The 18,447-nt window shown below is 41.1% G+C and overlaps 1 protein-coding gene across 3 annotated transcripts in view; it reads right to left on the bottom strand.

The window, feature by feature from the left end:
* The window catches only part of vps8 (VPS8 subunit of CORVET complex), a 70,370-nt gene that overhangs the window by 13,578 nt on the left and 38,345 nt on the right, over nt 1-18,447 (bottom strand). For all 3 annotated transcript variants that reach the window (XR_015101966.1, XM_086121392.1, XM_086121393.1), the window contains 10 exons: nt 18,074-18,187; nt 14,521-14,592; nt 9,171-9,290; nt 7,923-7,979; nt 7,025-7,107; nt 6,494-6,578; nt 6,206-6,304; nt 2,717-2,806; nt 2,257-2,303; nt 2,012-2,156 (listed from right to left, as the gene is read on the bottom strand). Coding sequence is in view for 2 of the 3 variants with exons in the window: in XM_086121392.1 (XP_085977518.1) it covers nt 2,012-2,156; nt 2,257-2,303; nt 2,717-2,806; nt 6,206-6,304; nt 6,494-6,578; nt 7,025-7,107; nt 7,923-7,979; nt 9,171-9,290; nt 14,521-14,592; nt 18,074-18,187 (912 nt within the window). In the remaining variant the exon portion in view is untranslated. The remainder of the gene's footprint in view (nt 1-2,011; nt 2,157-2,256; nt 2,304-2,716; nt 2,807-6,205; nt 6,305-6,493; nt 6,579-7,024; nt 7,108-7,922; nt 7,980-9,170; nt 9,291-14,520; nt 14,593-18,073; nt 18,188-18,447) is intronic.

Raw genomic sequence — 18,447 nt, forward strand, 5'->3', positions numbered from 1 at the left:
CCATCTTCCTCCCACAATCCCAAAATATGCATGTCGGCCTAATTTAACAGTCTAAATTGTCCCTAGGTGTGAGTGCAGATGGCTATATGTGCCCTGCGATTGGCTGGCAAGCAGTTAAGGGTGGACCCCGCATGCTACCCGAAGACAGCTGGGATGGGATCCAGCATGTCTATGATCCTCTTGAGGAAAAAGTGGCTTAGATAATGGATGGATGGTGGTGTGATTTGATTAGACATAAGCAGTAGTGCTCATTTTCCTAAATTTTTTGTTGGACTTGGTGATGTTCAAAAGGTATCACTAGCGATGTCTGGGCTCTCTCTTGTGGTATGCAAAGAATCACTGAATCAAATGTTGTAATTGTGCACAATGTGGCTTGAACTTTTTTTTTCTCAGTTCATTTCAAGTATTTGTTATACGGAGCACAGTTGTAATTGACGTTGAAATATCAGTACAACATATGTGCATTTAATCATTTCGAACAGGTAGAATTTTTATCTAACTAACGTATGCGATACATTTTAGTTGAATGAATTGATTTTCAATTAATATCTGTGCATTATGTTGCAATGATTTTCTGAATATACGATTTGGGAATAAAAGTCTACCTTTTTATTGATGGTTATAATTGTGGTACTTAGACAGCTAAGTATTTTCTTGCAGTGGTACTTGGTGGAAAAGGTTTGAGAACCACAGTGTCTACGTCAGATACATTTTACAAACATCAATAATAAAGTAAGGCTGCAGTATCAAAAAAAAAACTATTAAACTAACAATATTTTCCTCCTCATGAAAAATACGTTCCAAATTATTACGCACATCAGGTTGAAAAAAAAAGAATAGAATCATATGAATGATTCACATTTCTGTCAAGACAGAATTTTCAAAACAAACCCTACTTTAAAATTAAGACATTTGCCGATCCAAAATGTTGATCACCTCCAGCCTACACAATACTTAATCACTGAATTTCTATGGATAATTTCTGCATGTACAGTGATCCCTCGCTATTTCGCGGTTCGTTTATCGCGGATTCGGTGCATTGCGGATTTTTTCAAACATATTCATAAAAATAAATAAATAAATAAATAAAAATACTCCATCTGGGTGGATGGGTGGGTAGGTAGATATTTTTTTTTACCTGTATATTTTAATTGGTTGCTACTTCGTGGATTTTTATTTATTTTTTCATTCATTTTCATTTATCGCGGGTAGTTTTGATCCCCATTAACCGCGATAAACGAGGGATTACTGTATCTAATTTTAAGGTTGCGATGAATGCCAGACTTTTGTGGTAAAGTTACACCGTTCTATAGAGCTTTCTTTTAAACATGCTCCACTCGCTCTTAATAGACTTGAGGTAAATGGATGCTGTTTTTTTTTTTTTAATGCTATAACCTGGGTTTCCTTGTATGATCATGATTATACTTCCAAAAGACAAGGTTCTTCTTTTTATACCAGGGCAGGGAATGGTCAGTTACAAACGGCACAATTTAATTTTGACACCTTTTGCTCCCCCGCATGCGCCGCTCATCTTATTCCCTATACAGGATTCCAAAACATCACTAAGCCAAGTCCTGTTTGACATTGGAATCTCGTTCACGGTTTAAAGACAAAAGTATGTAGGCACACATCAACTGAATAATCAAACAAGATGGACTTGACCACTCATTTCCTGTTGAATCGCCTTGATCCGTTTTACTTTTCTACTCTCGTTTAACTTTTAGACAACTGTATCATTCTGACTTAGTCAGATCAGTATGGGGAAAGCTCTTTTCTGTTGTAGTATGACAAGCTAGGTCCATAAAAGCATGCTCAGATGAATTTTGGAACATGCACAAAACCCCGATTTCAAGCCCACCATGTGGGCCCAGCACCTCTCTCAGCAGTTTTTCTTCCATTTTCACTTTCTGTAATTACAGTGATCACGAGACCAAACACTTTTGTCCATTAATGTCAATGTGTAACATTTAAATTAAATTGATCGATGAACAAGAAACACAGATTTTCATACTTGTATGGCCTCCTCCAACCTATAGTGCTGTGAGGTTTGGAGGAAACTCAAGAGCTGTTGGGGGGCAAAACGGCACATCAGGTCCAGCAGATGTGTGTGCAGATCATGTTCCAATGGAAGGGGGGTTCCCGGATAATGACGTTCCCTAAAAAAAAATTATAATAAATTTGTAAAACTGTTGCGTGTTCAGTGAAATGACACGCAAAAATATGGAAAAGGCTTTGTACAAGAAGGACCAAACAGACCATGACTCCATGAATAAGCTCAAAAACTTGAAATGCAGCTCGCCATCCTTTAAAAACAGGAAAGAAAAAAGGAACTTCAGCAAGCTTTCCTATTTGCATCAGAGAATTTTACCAAAGTGTATCAAACTGTTTCGATATATTGCACTTTTATTTGTGCAGGCTTAAAACCAACTGCGAACAATCAGGAAGAATGGGTTTAATATATGGATGGAACCATTTGTAGGCCATTGTCTGAATTTTGCAAGCCAACAATATCAGTGCATTTCGTCTTTTAAAATGCTTTGGGAAATCTGTAATTGTAATCTTCTCAAATTATTCAGTTGTCAAGTTGTCGTCAAGCAAAATATACTCGATGAAAAGTAGATTTGGTTGTTTGTGAGTGGTCTGGCAAAATGTCATCAAGCCAACGAGACAAGAAAAATTACAAAATAAAACATGTCTATTTGTGTGTATACCTTACCGGAAGGAGGCAAACAATTTGATCCACTTCTTCAGCAAAGTGACACACAACCAGGTCAGCGGACCTGTTTGTATCAAAGGTGATCAGTTCCTGTAAACATACATTGGAAAGAGCACATTTAGCATGGCAAAATGTGACAATTTGATAATGGACTCAGGGACCATGATTTCCGGACTATTAAGCGCACCTGAGTATTAAGCTCACCCACTATATTAAAAAAAAAAACATATTTAGGCTGCAATGAGGATAATGAATGACCACAAACCCTATTTTGCAACATGTGATATGTACACAGAATGATGTTAATCAGAAAGTTTTTTTTTTTAAATTGACACGTACCGCATAAATTCCCTGAAAGATGTTTTTTCCCCCTCTCTGTACACATGTATTATACGCTCCCCTGATTTGCTGGTATCCACGCTCAGAAAGTCAAGTATTATCTGCATCGTAATTTGATAGACTGGAATTTCCTGTGGTCAGACACATTTTTTTTTTGTGTAAAGGGAAGTTCTCTGGTGGTCCGATGGTCAACCTGTTAGAGCAGGGGTGGGCAAACGACGGCCCGCGGGCCGGATCCGTCCCGTTGGTCTTTTTAATCCGGCCCGCCGAATATAGGTGCACAATTAAGGTTTGATTGCATTCATTTCGTTTGGACTTGTAATGACAGGTATTTCAACACCAGGTGGCGCAGTTACTTCAAGTTGCAGAGCACAGGGAGGGAGGGGAAGACGAAGAAAGAGGGAGAGAGTAATGACCATGGAAGGGAAAGTGATATGTACAGTATCTGATTAAACGAAGCGGGTAACAAAGTACGAAACATTCAGGAGACGCCTGGAGTCGGAAAGACTCAAATCTGCGAGACTTTGAAAAACAAGGAAGCGATTCTTACTCCCTACTCATTATTCTGGCAATTTCCATGCTCAGAGTGAATTGCTTGTGGCTCGAGTAAATGAACATTTCCTAGAATGGTTTGATTGTTATCATGTTAAAAACTTTCCGCAAACTGGACCCCTAATAAGAGTCGGAGAGCAGTCAAATGTGTAGAGCGTGAACAACAGGGGGCTCAGTACACATCCTTGAGGAGAACCGGTGCTGAGTGTGATGGTGGAGGAGAATGTTACACTATTACTGGCATACAAAGACATTGTGCTATCTTCTTTTTTTTCTATTTCTATATCTAACTTTTGGCCCGGCCCTCCACAATATTTTCTGCTTCTCATTTGGCCCCCCAGGGAAAATAATTGCCCACCCCTGTGTTAGAGTGTCGCCCCTAGGTGTGAGTGTGAGACCGGATGGTTGTTCGGCTATATGTGCCTTGCGATTGGCTGGCAACCAGTTCATGGTGTACTCCGCCCGAAGACAGCTGGGATAAGCTCCAGCACGCCCAGCAACCTTTGTGAGGAAAAGCACATCAGAAAATGGATCCATGGATGGATTGAAATTCTCTTACATTGCTGTCAGTTTTGGCTGTCATGATTTTTGCACCAAAACCGGTAGGCGTGTAGAACAAGCCAACAACCGTAAATATGTCTTACATTATGTGTTTTGTATAAAAGTGGGTTTCCAAAGCTAGTAGTCTCATCAGAGAGCCAATTCACAAAGCTCTCACGTCAGACCCACTCGGTCAACTTTGGAAACGGTCGGCACATTTCTGTGCTGTCACGCGAGAAGGCTTGATCCCAAATCAGGCTGCACCGTGCTCACTCGCAGGCTATATACAGTATACCTTGGAAGCTGTGCCATTCCCTGATGGAAGACCAACCCTTCTGAGAAATGGGACAGCCGTTTGTTGTCGAACACAACCAAGAAAATATTGGCAGCATGAAGCTTGTTAGCAGGTAAAAATCCATAAATTCACCACATCGGTGTTTAATTCACAGGGTTCAAAAACCTGTGAGAAAACAGCGGTTTATAGTCCGGAATATATATTGAAGTCAGTTACGTTACGTTAAGGATGAGGACACACAGACGCACATTCCATAACACACACAAAAAATATATATATTTAAAATGATTTTAATACTGGAAAGCAGTACAGACGGTCCCCAGCTTACGAACGAGATACGTTCCGAACGATCGTTCGCAAGTTGCTTCAGTGCTATATTTTGTATGGAATGTATGTTTAAGGCTTATATAAGTACTGTATGTTTAAGGTTTATATAAGTATGTTTAAGGCTTATATAAGTATATCTAAGGTTTGTATGAGTAACCCGTATTGGTTTGTACTGAAAAATAAACATTTAATAAAATAATATGCTCTATCAAGCTTCTTTATTATTGCCACTTTCATTTGAAATGAAATGGCTTGCCTCTTTTTTACACTTCCCACTCTCACTAGAAGACTTTCGCTTTTCACCAACCATATTGAATAATGGATGCACGAGATATTTAACAACTGGGCAGAGGAAGCCGGATTCGGGGTGGATGCTGGGCGAGCTCTCACAGCGCCTCACGTCGGTATTAGCGGCGGAAAGAAGCACCACAGTACCTGTACTCGTAAAAAGGCGCGCAATACAAAATCTAACTTTTTCTTTTCTTTTTCGACATACCCGTAAAAATGTTCGTATGTACCGTTGTTCGTAACTCGGATGTTCGTAAGTCGGGGAGCGTCTGTAAGTCCAAATAACTTAAGGCCTTGTTCTTAGATTTGTGGATTCAATGCCTTTTACGACTTTTTAAGGATCCGCGAGAGCCCTGTCAACTGCTTCACGCTCCAGGCACACGCATTGTCCGTAAATGAACACAGCGAAGCTCAGCTACTGGTGAGCGGACGTCGTGGCTAGTGTTGTGCTTTTGAGAAAAATGAGGCAATGCTTCTGTGACCTCCAGGTTGGAATATTAAAGTCTTGTGAATTTTATGAGATTTATTTTGCGGGACAGCACTGGTTAGCATGTCTGTCTCACAGTGCACAGGTGCAGGGTTCGATTCCGGCTCCAGCCTTCCTGTGAGGAGTTTGCATGTTCTCGCCGTGCCTGCGTGGGTTTTCTCCGGGTACTCCGATTTCCTCCCACATTCCAAAGACATGCATGGCAGGTTAATGTAACACTCTAAATTGTCCCGAGGTGTGAGTGTGAGCGCGGATGGTTGTTCATCTATGTGTGCTCTGTGGTTGGCTGGCAACCAGTTCAGAGTGTCCCCCGCCTACTGCCTAAAGACAGTTGGGATAGGCTCCGGCATGACCACGACCCACATGAGGATAAAAAGATTAGAAAATAGATGGATGAAGATTTATAATGCTGTAAAAGGGCCCAGAATGGCTTCCCTGCTAATTTAAAAGTGATCTGGAGGTGCATCTGGTTATTCAGGTATAGAGTTCAATTGATGACCTGAATAAAATCGATGCACACTTTCTCCCATATATCCTTTTTCCCCCCATTTCATGATGACACAAGCATATTTTAAATCCACAATGAATCATAAAGCAAGACCACAACAAATAAAGGGCATACCGGCGACTTTCCCGAGTTCATCAATGCACATGAGCTGACCTGTATGTGTTGCAGTGTTTTGTTCTTGATTGCTTGCTTCTCCTCAGATTCGTGGCTTGACATAGACATCAGGTGGTCGATATAGCTGAAGATCTCCCCCTTTACATACACAAAGAAATACTTTTTTTCACCTGACCAACTAAAAAGGGGTCACCTTCATTTTTACTCAATCCTAACACAACAAATCCTAGATTACACTTTGGAAATCAATGGCAGCATTTATTTAAAACAATAAATAAATGAGCCGGTTGGATTTACAATACTTTTTTTTAGTTACTTTGTTTTTACCTTTCTCAGAGGGTCTTTTAGGTAGCAGTCAATGGTCTTGTCATACATATGTTTCTTCTCATAAAGAAATTCCAAAATTTGGTAGCTGTGTTGGAAGACAGGGAAACATAGGCAAATAGATATTTCTAAATACATCAATGAATTATCTATAATTAAAACAGGATTAAAAGACAAAACAAAACAACAAATTGTTATTTTGTGCACATAATTATTGGTGGTAGTTATTATTGGATTGCATCAGTTCCAGCTAGCACATCAGCGGGTGAAGTTTCTGAATCTCAATCCGCCCCTGACGTGATGCTGTCAATGTGTGAAAGAACTGGCTATATGGCCTTCCTAGCTAATGCACAACCTGGTTGCTTGTTTGATGTGGAAAAAGTTTGTTATCATGAATTTAAAAAAAATCTTATTGCCAGAGATTTCTTTTTACTTTGTCTACTGTGTATTTGCCCAGTATGAAAGGTAAAAATGATTTGGTACCCCTGCTATTTAATGAAATCTTTTTTCTTTTCTTTTTTGTCAGCTACTTACAACTTGGCTCTCTGTGACAAAGTCAACAGCTTTTCTTCATCAAACTGGACCACACCTCCGACCTGGAGCAGCTGCAGTAGAACCTTGAAACCAAGAACATACATAGCCCAGTCATGATGTCAAAAAAAAATCAGTTTGTGTGTAGATAACAAAGCCCAAGTACAGACCTGAGATTTATTAGGTCGTTTTGATGAAGGCTTGTAATTCAACGTCACAGGAATATTATTTTCCCCTTCACCCACTAAACACAATTTTATCCCAAGTGACAACTTTAACTGTTTTTATTGTTTATAAGATGTTTGAGCACTAAAGCTGTGGGTAGTTTGTGGCAGGACGATAACACTTGACTGATGTTAGCAGTGTAGCAGCTACCCAGCTATATCCCCGCCATATGTGGCAGTGGCAGTCCTCGTGACAGCTCGCATTTTCTTTGGAAATGTTATTGATTATAAATCAGTAAGTACGTACCACACAGTGAAAAACCGTCACCCCTTCCTCTTTATTGTGACGAGGTGCATAACATCGGGTTGACTGAGATTTTGAATCCCTGTATTTGTAAATGTGAACATTTTTCCTAATTTTTAATAGACTTTTGTACAATCCAGGTGTGTGGGGGGGGGGAAATTTTGGGTCTTTTTTTTTTTTTTAAATTGCATATTATTCCTGGGTTTCCAAGCGTAATGTGAAACTCGGTTGTAAATATCTGTAATTGGACATGAGTATGCACATACAGTATATATTTTGAAATGGTTTTATTTTATTGTTCAAATTTTTAATTTAATTCTTTTGTCTTCAAAGAAAGTAATCTGTTGAAGTGGTGTGGAGGCACCCTAACCCCCATCTATTGATCGGCTGCCACTGAGGAAGACTGCTTTTAAATTAGAATCATATCAAAAACCTGCTGTCGTTCCGTGTGTCGAGAGGCATCATCTGATCTGCATAGGAACTCCAAGACCTGAACAGAATACAATAAAGATGAATTATGTATGGTGCCTCTGTACCCGTTGGTTATACAAATTATTATATAAAATAATAGTAACACAATAATGGCGGGCATTCGAAGATGCAAGCGTGTTTTGAGAAGTTCATCTTAAGATTTCGAGTTATTCAACTCATTTGAATGTGACAAATTTGACCAAACCCAGGCAATATGGCATCCCCTCATTAATTTAACGAAACCCATGTGCATTATCTGAAATGGAAATGTAGCTCGAAATGTACCGTATTACAACATTGGTTAAAACCATAGGTTGTATCATGTTTCCGAACCAGAGACACCATTCCCCCTGCCAACGCGTGAGATAATCCATGACGCAAAAAAGAATTTTGGGTTCACTGCCAGTGCTGACATAAACCTTATCATGCAACATCGCCACATTCTTCAAAAACGATTGGAATTTGTTGCCGCATATTAAACAGAAGTGAACTGAACCCAAAACGTTATCATGTTGCTGATAGTCAGCAAGTCCCCCCTCTCAAAAAAATAAAACGCTGCCGTGTGTGCCGCGCACGTAAATATCACAACTTGATACAATAACGAACAGCACTCGTCACACTGAATTAAAAACGTTATCTGTCCCCCCCCCCACTGAAAACAAAACAAAAGTAAATTAGAAGAAACACACTCACACACCACACCACAAACACACATACAGGCACAGTGAAATCGCATTGATCACACAGGAGAGATTTGATCGCGTACAGTCAACTCGTTGGCAGTGACTTTTATGGTTAAACGATTTTTCGGTACCGTTCAAATGACGCCACGGAAACGACACGCTACCAGTAACGATCGTTACCGTGAAATCCTCAGGCTTGCTGATGTTTATTATTATTATTTTTTTTGGACTGAGAAATTTCCTTGCGTCCCAAAAACGCACATTATTTGGAACTGTGCGTCCCGCGGGAAAATTATGCGTCTAGGACGCGGGACGCAGAGGTAACGAGATGGCTTCATTCTATTCCATACGCCTTATAATGCAGTGGGCCCAATATATGAAAACTATTTTAAATTAGGCCATTCATTGAAGACGCACCTTATAATCCAAAGCACCTTATGGTGGAGAAAATACGGTAATTGCAGTACTTTTTCCTACCACTGTATTATGTGTGATGCATAGCATGGAAACAGACAGGAAGAGCTTACCTGGTCAAATAATTTTCTGTTTACAAAAAGTGTGTTGTCTGGTTTAGACAGCTGCCGAGCCAAAAACGTGAAAAGCCCGCCCACCTGGGATGGTGTAAAGTCCGGGTTGTCCACCATCACCTACGTAACAAGAAAAACATTGTATGGAAAAATAAAAGAAACTTGTTTCCTCAAAATGACTCACACCACCATTATGTAAAAACCAGGCTTCACTGAACAAAGGCTTTACAAAAAGTATGAATTCTTATATCTTGATCTTGTTTGAAATCTCACACATTTTCAGATTCGGTATGAAATCTAGGCCTTTGTTATTGAACACCAATTTTTGGCTTAGCGCTGTTTTGCAAATAAATGGCAGGTTTTTGTTTACATTCTGTTTTGAGTTCAGTTTTCGTGTATGTCCGAGTTAATTTGGCACAACTATCGCATTCCATAGGCCACGACAATTGTGTTCCTGTGTTCTGAATTTTATTTTGGTCAATAAACCTTTTCTCTTCCTTTGATTGTTTATTTTTAAAACAGTTTCCTTTCTTTTAGAGAGGAAGTCAGGTCAAAAATGTTCCTTACAATAATGTGTTATACACAACGATTCGTCTTAACATGGTATTTTGATTAATATTGCATTTGAGGGAAAATGAATTAAGCAGAAAAAATCCACCCGTTTTTAAGTCATCTCAGGGGTTCGCAGTTTTGTCCTGTAAATGCAGTCACTTGCTGTCGACTAAAAATGACATCAACAGTTACTGAGGGTCAGGAAACAACCCTCAAGACTCACCTGCTTTCTGGGTTTGGTCATAATGACAACCACAAGCTGAGCCCTTAGGCACTGTTATGTCATTTTCAGTTGCCAGCACGTGTCAGTACAAAGCAAAATGGCCACACCCGCTGATCTGAATCCAAACAGGTGAACTTTTCTGCACAATTACACATTGACAGCTCCCTAGTGTCCCCCTCCCCCCAGGTTAAGAGTCTGGGTGTCATCCTGGATAGCATGCTCACCTTCCACTCACATATCAACACCATCACCCGCACTGCTTATTTCCGACTTCGCCCTTCCCTCACCCCCCGCACCACTGCTATTCTTGTCCACAGTCTTGTCACATCCCGCCTTGATTACTGCAACGCTCTCCTCTTCGGCCTACCTCAAAAGTCCCTTCATAAAATCCAGCTGGTTCAAAACGCCTCTGCTCGCATCATCACAAAAACATCTTCCCAGCAGCACATCACCCCCGTTCTCCAACAGCTCCACTGGCTCCCTGTTCAACATCGCATCAATTACAAACTGCTTCTATATACATATATGGCCATCCACAACCTGGCCCCTCCTTACCTATCCGACCTTCTCCAGGTGCATATCCCCTCTCGCTCCCTCAGATCCTCGTCCTCCCTCCGCCTGTCAGTGCCCCCTGCCCGACTGAGCACCATGGGAGCCAGAGCCTTCAGTCACGCTGCTCCAAAGCTCTGGAACAACCTACCTCCGGACCTCCAAAACTGCACACCTCTTTCCACTTTCAAGTCCCGTCTAAAAACACACCTGTTCAGGATTGCCTACAACACATAGCTCTTCCATTTCCTATGTTTTTATGATTTTATGTCCTGTTTTTATATAATATCTCATTTACTAATTTTTACATTGTATTTTCTTATTGTCTGTACAGTGTCCTTGGGTGGCATGAAAGGCGCTTTTAAATAAAATGCATTATTATTATTATTATTATTATAATTAATTTTCCGCAAACACATTAGAAATCAGAATACCATGTTTAGACACATGGGGCATGGATGAGATTTTTCCGCTTTTTGGCAGAATTCCGCTTTTTTCCAGTCAAAATTGACCTTTTTTATATTGTTCCAAATCCGTTGAGAATTGTTTTTTTTGGGGGGGGGGGGGGGGGTCTGGTATTATTTCTGGGCTGCGGGACTTACTTGTCTTCGGGAGACTCGGGATTCATAATGTTTACAAATAAAGTCAGCAAGCATACATTTGGAAGACTGTTTTTTTCTCTCTAAGAATTAGTTTGTCGTTACTTCGTATATGGGCTAAAACCAATGTCTTACTTGTTGTGATTGGTCGCTATATCGGCAAATGCAGAATCACAACCAATCCGTGTTCGCCTTCCTAAACCCTTTTCCTGCAAATTCTGAATGGTTTTGCACAAGGGATGTAGTGTATTGAAATGACTCGTGTATGTAGTCTGTATTAAACAAATGCCAAATGTTATCGAGACTCGTGACGAAGCTAAAGTGCGTCAGATAGATGCGGATCTGAAAAAGAAGTTTAGATGGGACTGGTTGGAAAGAAAGCTGACGGTGTCCCCAGTAGGAACCAGTAAAGAGGAACCATTGTCTGTGCTTGTGTCGGATTTCGTGAAAAAGCTCGATGTCACTGGTAAAGCTCTGTGTACAGTGTGTGACAATGTCATTCTACACGGAAAATGCATTCATAACCCATATATAGTAAACAGTTTGGGACTTCACAATCACTGTCTGAGGTAAGAATCAACAGCTTTTTATCACATTTACACAACATTTTATGAATACAAGTCATGAACAAATCTTAAATATGGCAGGGAATGTGTTTCCTTTTTTAGTTTTGATTTTGAGCAGCAAATTTGAAGTTACATGTTGGTGCTCACCAGGAATGCATAAGCAAAATTGCAAAAAGGCCGATGTCAAATTTTCGCTTGAAAGAATAGTGAACAATCTTGGGATTTTTTTTCTGTGAAAGTTTCAAGTAGTGTGTACATTGAATACACTTCATCTTTAGCATGTCCAGGAATACTTCGAAAACCAATGTCAGTAAGTACAGTTCAGCGCTACATCTGTAAGTGTGACTTAAACTTAAAACTCCATGATGCAAAGGAAAAAGCCATTTAGTAACAACAGCCAGAAACGCAGCCAGCTTCACTCGCTCATCTAAGGTGGACTGCTGCAAAATAGAAAGTGTTTTGTTGTGCGCCGAGTCCACATTTCTAATTTTTGGAGGAAATCTGTGTCTTTCAGGCCAAAGAGGAAAAGAACCATCCGGACTGTTATGGACGCAAAATTTAAAAGCCAGCATCTGTGATGGTATGGGGCTGTGCTAGTACCAATGGCATGGATAACTTACACATCTGTTAGGGCGCCATTACAGTAATGCTGAAAGGAACATCCATGTTTTGGAGAAACAGATGCTGGCATCTGTTTTTCAGAGATGTCCCTTCTTATTTCAGCAAGACAATGCCAAACCATATTCTACCGTAAATTCCGGGCAACAGACGGCACCTGATTAAGAGCCGCATGCTCAGATTTATGAAGAAAAATCAATTTTGTAATTATATGCGCCGCACCGCACTATAAACCGCTGGCCAATGAGTAGGCGGGGGTTTGCTTCTGCGTCCCTGCCGCCGTGTAGCGCCTCCGGGTGTGGTCCCCCGCAGAAAAAAAATGCAACATTTCTCAAGGTGAAAATAATCTCCATATTTTTATGAGCATGATAAATGCATTTGCACAACGAAATTACGCTGAAACACATAATAAGAGGCCAGACAAAGAGAGATCTTGATGCGCATCTGCGTAATTACGAGGAGAAATACTGCAGCCCACTAGGCTTTAAATAGAATAATGCAAATCATATAAATGGGAAAAGATATATGAAATTATTTCTATAGTCAGCCGCTTAAAAATGATCATCGTTGGCAGCTTTAGGCCTGATGCTGCGCGGCTCAAAACACAGGTAAAATGTGTTCTCTCGTGGCCGCTTGTTTTCAGTATGACGGGGAGTCACCTTTTTTAATTACAGTCCGAGTGAGGGGCTAATCAAATGTCAGAGGGTCTTCGTCCATATTTATTATTTCATCTGGGCTGATGGAATTCTCCGCTATCTTTGTTTGTGTGAATGTGCGGAACGAAGCAAGTTTGTCCTCGTAATTGGGAGGGAGCTGCTGACATATTGTAACGTTGTGCGTGCCCTAATAGACAGGCTTCCATTTCATGAAACTATAACACCACGACGGCCCACCTTTAAAAGCTTTGGTTGTCTTTTTACACTGGCTCAGTTCTTCTTGCCAGAACCTCCACCTTCGCACCATCGACCCGTCTTTGCCAAGATTACGGGCAGCAGCTCGATTTCCTTCTTTAACTGCCAGAGTGATCGCTTTTAGTTTAAAAGCTGCATCATATGCTTTTCGTCAGGTATTCTCCATGTTGATCAGGGTTAGAAGAAAGATTGAAATAAGGAAGTCGTGATTACCGGTAATCATACAATTTCATTGGACCCCTGTGTACTACTCATTCATTTTATTGGTCGACTGTTGCCGGGTAACACATTTTTTCCCCCGCTACGGCAAAAAGAGCGGAAGTTGTGATTGGTCATACAATCTCATTGGACCTCAGTGAAAGACTCTTTCATTTTATTGGTCCATGTTTTTCCCGCGATGAAAAAAAAATAATTAAAAAGCCGCTTCATATTACACGCCGCAGTGTTGAAAGTGTGGAAAAAAAGTAGCGGCTTGTAATCCGGAATTTACGGTACATGTCTTACAATAGTATGGCTTCATCGTAGAAGAGTGTGGGGATTAGACTGGCTAGCTTGCAGTAGACCTGTCTCCCATTGAAAATGTGTGGCACATTATGAAGCACAGAATATGATGTGTTGCAGCCACAAAATCCCAAGTTAATGATTATTTGCTTAAAAAAAGTTAATCAGTTTTAAGATGAAATATCTCGCATTTGGAAGTGTATTTAATCAAATATACTGTAGGTTCAACATGATTTGTGAATCATTTTCTGTTATTATGTTTAACACAACGTCCCAACTTCATTGGAATTGGGTTTGTAGTATGGACTGAGAAACCGCATGCCCAGACCCAGAGACAAAATAAAGAAGTCCCTGGAATGTAACGAAAACAAAAAACTCTGACCATTTTGGACTAAGAAATGTGGAGGCTGGACTGGTTGCTGAAGAAATGCTGAAGGATTCTTAAGAACCACCACAGTGTCCTCGAGTAAAGTACCAAACTATAACAGTTTCGTTTGTGTTAAAGAAATTAACCTTTGTAGAACAAATATTCATCTTTTACACTTTTTCACTTTTTGTTTCTTTTTTTTTTCTCCATTCAAACACTCACAGTTGGAGCAATGAAACAAACATTAGAAACTGGATGTTGCAGTAGATCCAACAGATTGCAAATGCCATTGTGTATCGACAATAATGTACTTTTTTTTAACAAATTAATCTTGAGTGGGAAAAATATTTTATTTTAAAATATCCTAATTCACAATAATTCAACCACGGGAACAGTATATCTATTCCACATAAAAAAAAAGTTTTTGTGTTCACACTCATGTTGGGCACTGTGTATAATATTACCTGAAGTAAAATGTCCACTATCCTCTGCTGGTACTCAATGGCTTGTTTGTCATTTTTAAAGTCTTCAAATGTCTAGAAGAAAGAAACCAACCATTACTAGTATTCATCATCAGGAATCTCAGCCACAAAATCTTTTTTTTTCCCCCATTAAAGAAATCTGAGGCCTTCTGGTAATAACAATAAGAGACTTGTATGCATTCAACATTTCTGTGACATGCTTTTGTCAAACGACACCAAGGATCAAGAATGATCATTTTAGTCACCCTTTCAAAGTTCAAAACTTCTTTGCGACAAGAAAAACTGTTTGCACTGAAGCCATCATTTACTATGTACATTATCAGCTTGACAGTATAAATTTAAGACACATCTTAAATTTATACTGTCTTGACTTAGGATGTGACACATTTAGACACATCTTGACTTAGGATGTGACCTCGCGTTGAACCTTGTGGTGTGACCTTGACTTGAACTGCCATAGTGATGTTGGGGCAAAGCGGCCTCCTTTCCCCTGCGTGTACGTTGAATTTTGGACAAGGAGAATGTTGGTTCTTCAAACAAAGGCTGGAATCGATGAACAGTTTCTTCAAAGCTTTTAATAACAGAATATTCTGGGCATCAGTGAATTACAGACAATGGCTGCGGGTCACGAGTGCAAAGCAGGAAGAGAATCACATCATTTTTATATTATCAGAAGGGCGGTACTGAGGCACAAAGTGTGACATCATAACTTTCGTTTCTCCTAAACCGATTCTCAGCTTGGCGCATTCCAATTTTGTGCGTCTCCGGCAGGGAGTATTTTAATTTTAAGTGATGATTGTTACAAGGACGCCAAGCTACACTGCGGACATGGGAAAGTTATACAGCATAACTAAATATGGGCAGATTACAGACTTCAGTGGCAAGACCAATGTGGTCAATTTAGTAGATGAATATCGGATAACGCTCTGCATGCATCCCCTTTGCTGACTTGCGGTTTCACACCTAAGTCCTGTTCGAACAAACACCGGAACCGTTTCTAATTTCAAGGAAAACAAAAGTACTGCAACGACTACTCGAAGACGAACAAGCTGGGACAGCTTTTAGGGAAAATGAATATGCCACGACAGCAATTGGGGCAACCGAAAGTGAAGTATCCATTGAAAGCTACGCCCTGTTTAGAGTATATAAGATTTGCGTTGGGATATTGACCCTGCGCATTTGTAACTTGACCACAGCCATTGTCTGTATCACACTTGTGCCCTGAACGTTCTGATTAAATCTTCTTGAAGCAACTTCTCCATTTCCAGCCTCTGATTTCACACCTCAACTCAGCCCAAATTCAAATGAACACGCGGAGGACGCAGAAGACGGCGAAAGGATCCCGCCGACCACAACATCCTCTCCCTCTCCGCCGCCTCCAACAGCATCCAGTAAAAACGACAATCTTTGAAAACTTTTGCAACCTTTTATAAAACTCTGACCCCCCGAATTTGCTACGTTCGCAAGCATTCACCACTCAGTGAGATACTATCTTTACCCATGGCTATGAGGATCAAACTCTGGGTGTCAAACTGCCGGGATTAGGTACCTTGTACTCCCGAAGCACCCACCAAAAGATTCCCAGGGAGACACGTCAAACGCCTTCTCCAAGTCCACAAAACATGTGGACTTGTTAGGTGAGCTCCTCTGCCCAAGATGTCGGGCTAGGCCACCTTTCAACGCCCAGGCATAAACCACACTGCTACTCCTGAATCTGAGATTCAACTTCCTGACGAACCTTCCTTGCTAGCACTCCTGAATAGACCTTATCAAGGAGGAATGTGATCACTCTGTAGTTGGAATATGACCTAAGTCAAGATCTCCTTAAAAAGGGGGACCACTACTCCACTTTCCCAATCAATGCGATGTTGCAGAGGCGTGTCAGCGAAGACAGCCCCACAGCGTTTAAAAAACTCTGGGCAGAGTTCATTCATGCACCCCTGGAGCCTTACCACTGAGGAGCTTTTTAGCCACGTCACAGACTTAAACCCCAGCGAAATGAGAGCCCAGCTTGGAGTCCCCAGACTATTTCCTCACGGGAGGGTTTGTTGGCAGAACTTAGGTGGTCTTCAAAGATCAAGATCAGCAGCGCCATATCCCCCACTATACACAGTGCTCATAGTGCACTGCTACCATCACCCGAGACACCAGATTGTCCAGAAGTTCTTCAAAGCTGTCCGGAAGATTTTTCCGAGACAACTCCTTCTTCAGCTTGACGGCAGTCCAAACTGCTGGTGTCCACGAAAGGGTTCATGGACAGCCACCACAAATGGTACCTTATGGCTATAGCTCCGGTCTGTAAGTTCTGGCAGAGGTGGGAGTTGAGACTCCCTCTGACAGGGGGTTCTGCCAGAGCTTCACAGCAGAACCTCAAAATACATTTGGGTCTACCAGGTTGGAGTGACATCTTCCCCCACTATCTGAGCCAATACTGTACACCACCAGGTGGTGATCAGTTGACAGCCCCTTCCTCTCTTCACCCCAGTGTCCAAGAGATGTGGCCTTGATCTCTGATGAAATGACTATAAAGTAGATCATCCAACTGAGGCCTAGGGTGTCCTGGTGCCAAGTACACCCTAATGTCTGAGCATGGTGTTCATTATATCCAATCCATGACCCCTCAAAAAAGAAAAGTAGACATAATTAATCACAATAATAAATGCTCTTGGGATGCGAGGGCCTGGTCTCAATCGGCGGGGTCGTCACAGTGCGTAGACCCGATCAGCTTCACCAGGGCCCACCAATGACCACGGTCATGAGCCACGGTTACCCCTGGAACAGCCCACTCGTGCCATCTTTTCATTCGACCCAGCTACAGCCGGCTGGAAAAGGCCACGCGGAAGACCCCACACCAGATGGCTTGATGTCATCAGGGAGGATCTCCCGCGCCAGGGGCTTTACCCTGGAGGACGCAGCGGACCTGGCTCATGACATCATTACTTGTGACATTCAGTGTTTGCGGTTAGAGAAACCTGTCTTTTTAAATTCACGACAAACCGTCAAAAAGTAATCGGCCCATGCCTAGCTATGACTAATATCAATGCAAATGCTCACATTTTTTATCATCATCTTCATGGAGGCCAACTGGTTAGCACATCTGTCTCACAGTTCAGAGGTCGTGGGTGCATGGTAGGTTAACCAAAGGCACTATATGGTCCCTCAGTATGAATTTGAATGGTTGTATATTTATATGTGCCTTCCGATTGGCTGGGGAGTAGTTCAGGGTTTACCTCGCCTCTCGCCCAAAGTCACCTTCAGCACACCCGCAGTGCAACTAAGGATAAACGGTACATAGAATGGATGGATCTTTACAGTTGCTATTATTCCCCCCCCCCCCCCCCCCCCATGTCATGAAAGTTTCATCTGATTCATAGAAACAGTCTTTTTATATAAAACAGACATCTGAAACTGAGCGTGTAACATTCAGGGGTATTCATTTATTTTAATCATACACCCGAGCAACCACGATCACTGTATACCGAAGAACAAATAAGATAAAATAGTCAAGTAAATAAATGCGTGCAGGAAAACTCACCATAGCAAGAACATTTAGGAATTCTCGAGTATCAAAGTGGAGGAGTGTATGAATAAGAGGGTAAGCATCTGACGATGATTCCCCTGCATGGAGCAAAATCAGGTACTCAAATACCTGACAAACACAAACAGAGAGAAAATTAGCTCAGTGTAGATGCTGCACTAAATCAAAGTTAATAGGACATTACATGATATATTGCAGCCATAAAAGTTTCATTTGATGGCAACATGTTCAAATATAGGGGGTCTTCTGTTCACCTATTATTATTACAATAATACAAACCCCATTCCAATGAAGTTGGGACGTTGTGTTAAACATAAATAAAAACATAATACAATTATTTGCAAATCATGTTCAATCGATATTTAATTGAA

This window comes from Hippocampus guttulatus, chromosome 10 (assembly GCF_054856545.1).
Source record: "Hippocampus guttulatus isolate MCC_2025c chromosome 10, RoL_Hgut_1.0, whole genome shotgun sequence".
Classification (NCBI taxonomy): domain Eukaryota; kingdom Metazoa; phylum Chordata; class Actinopteri; order Syngnathiformes; family Syngnathidae; genus Hippocampus; species Hippocampus guttulatus.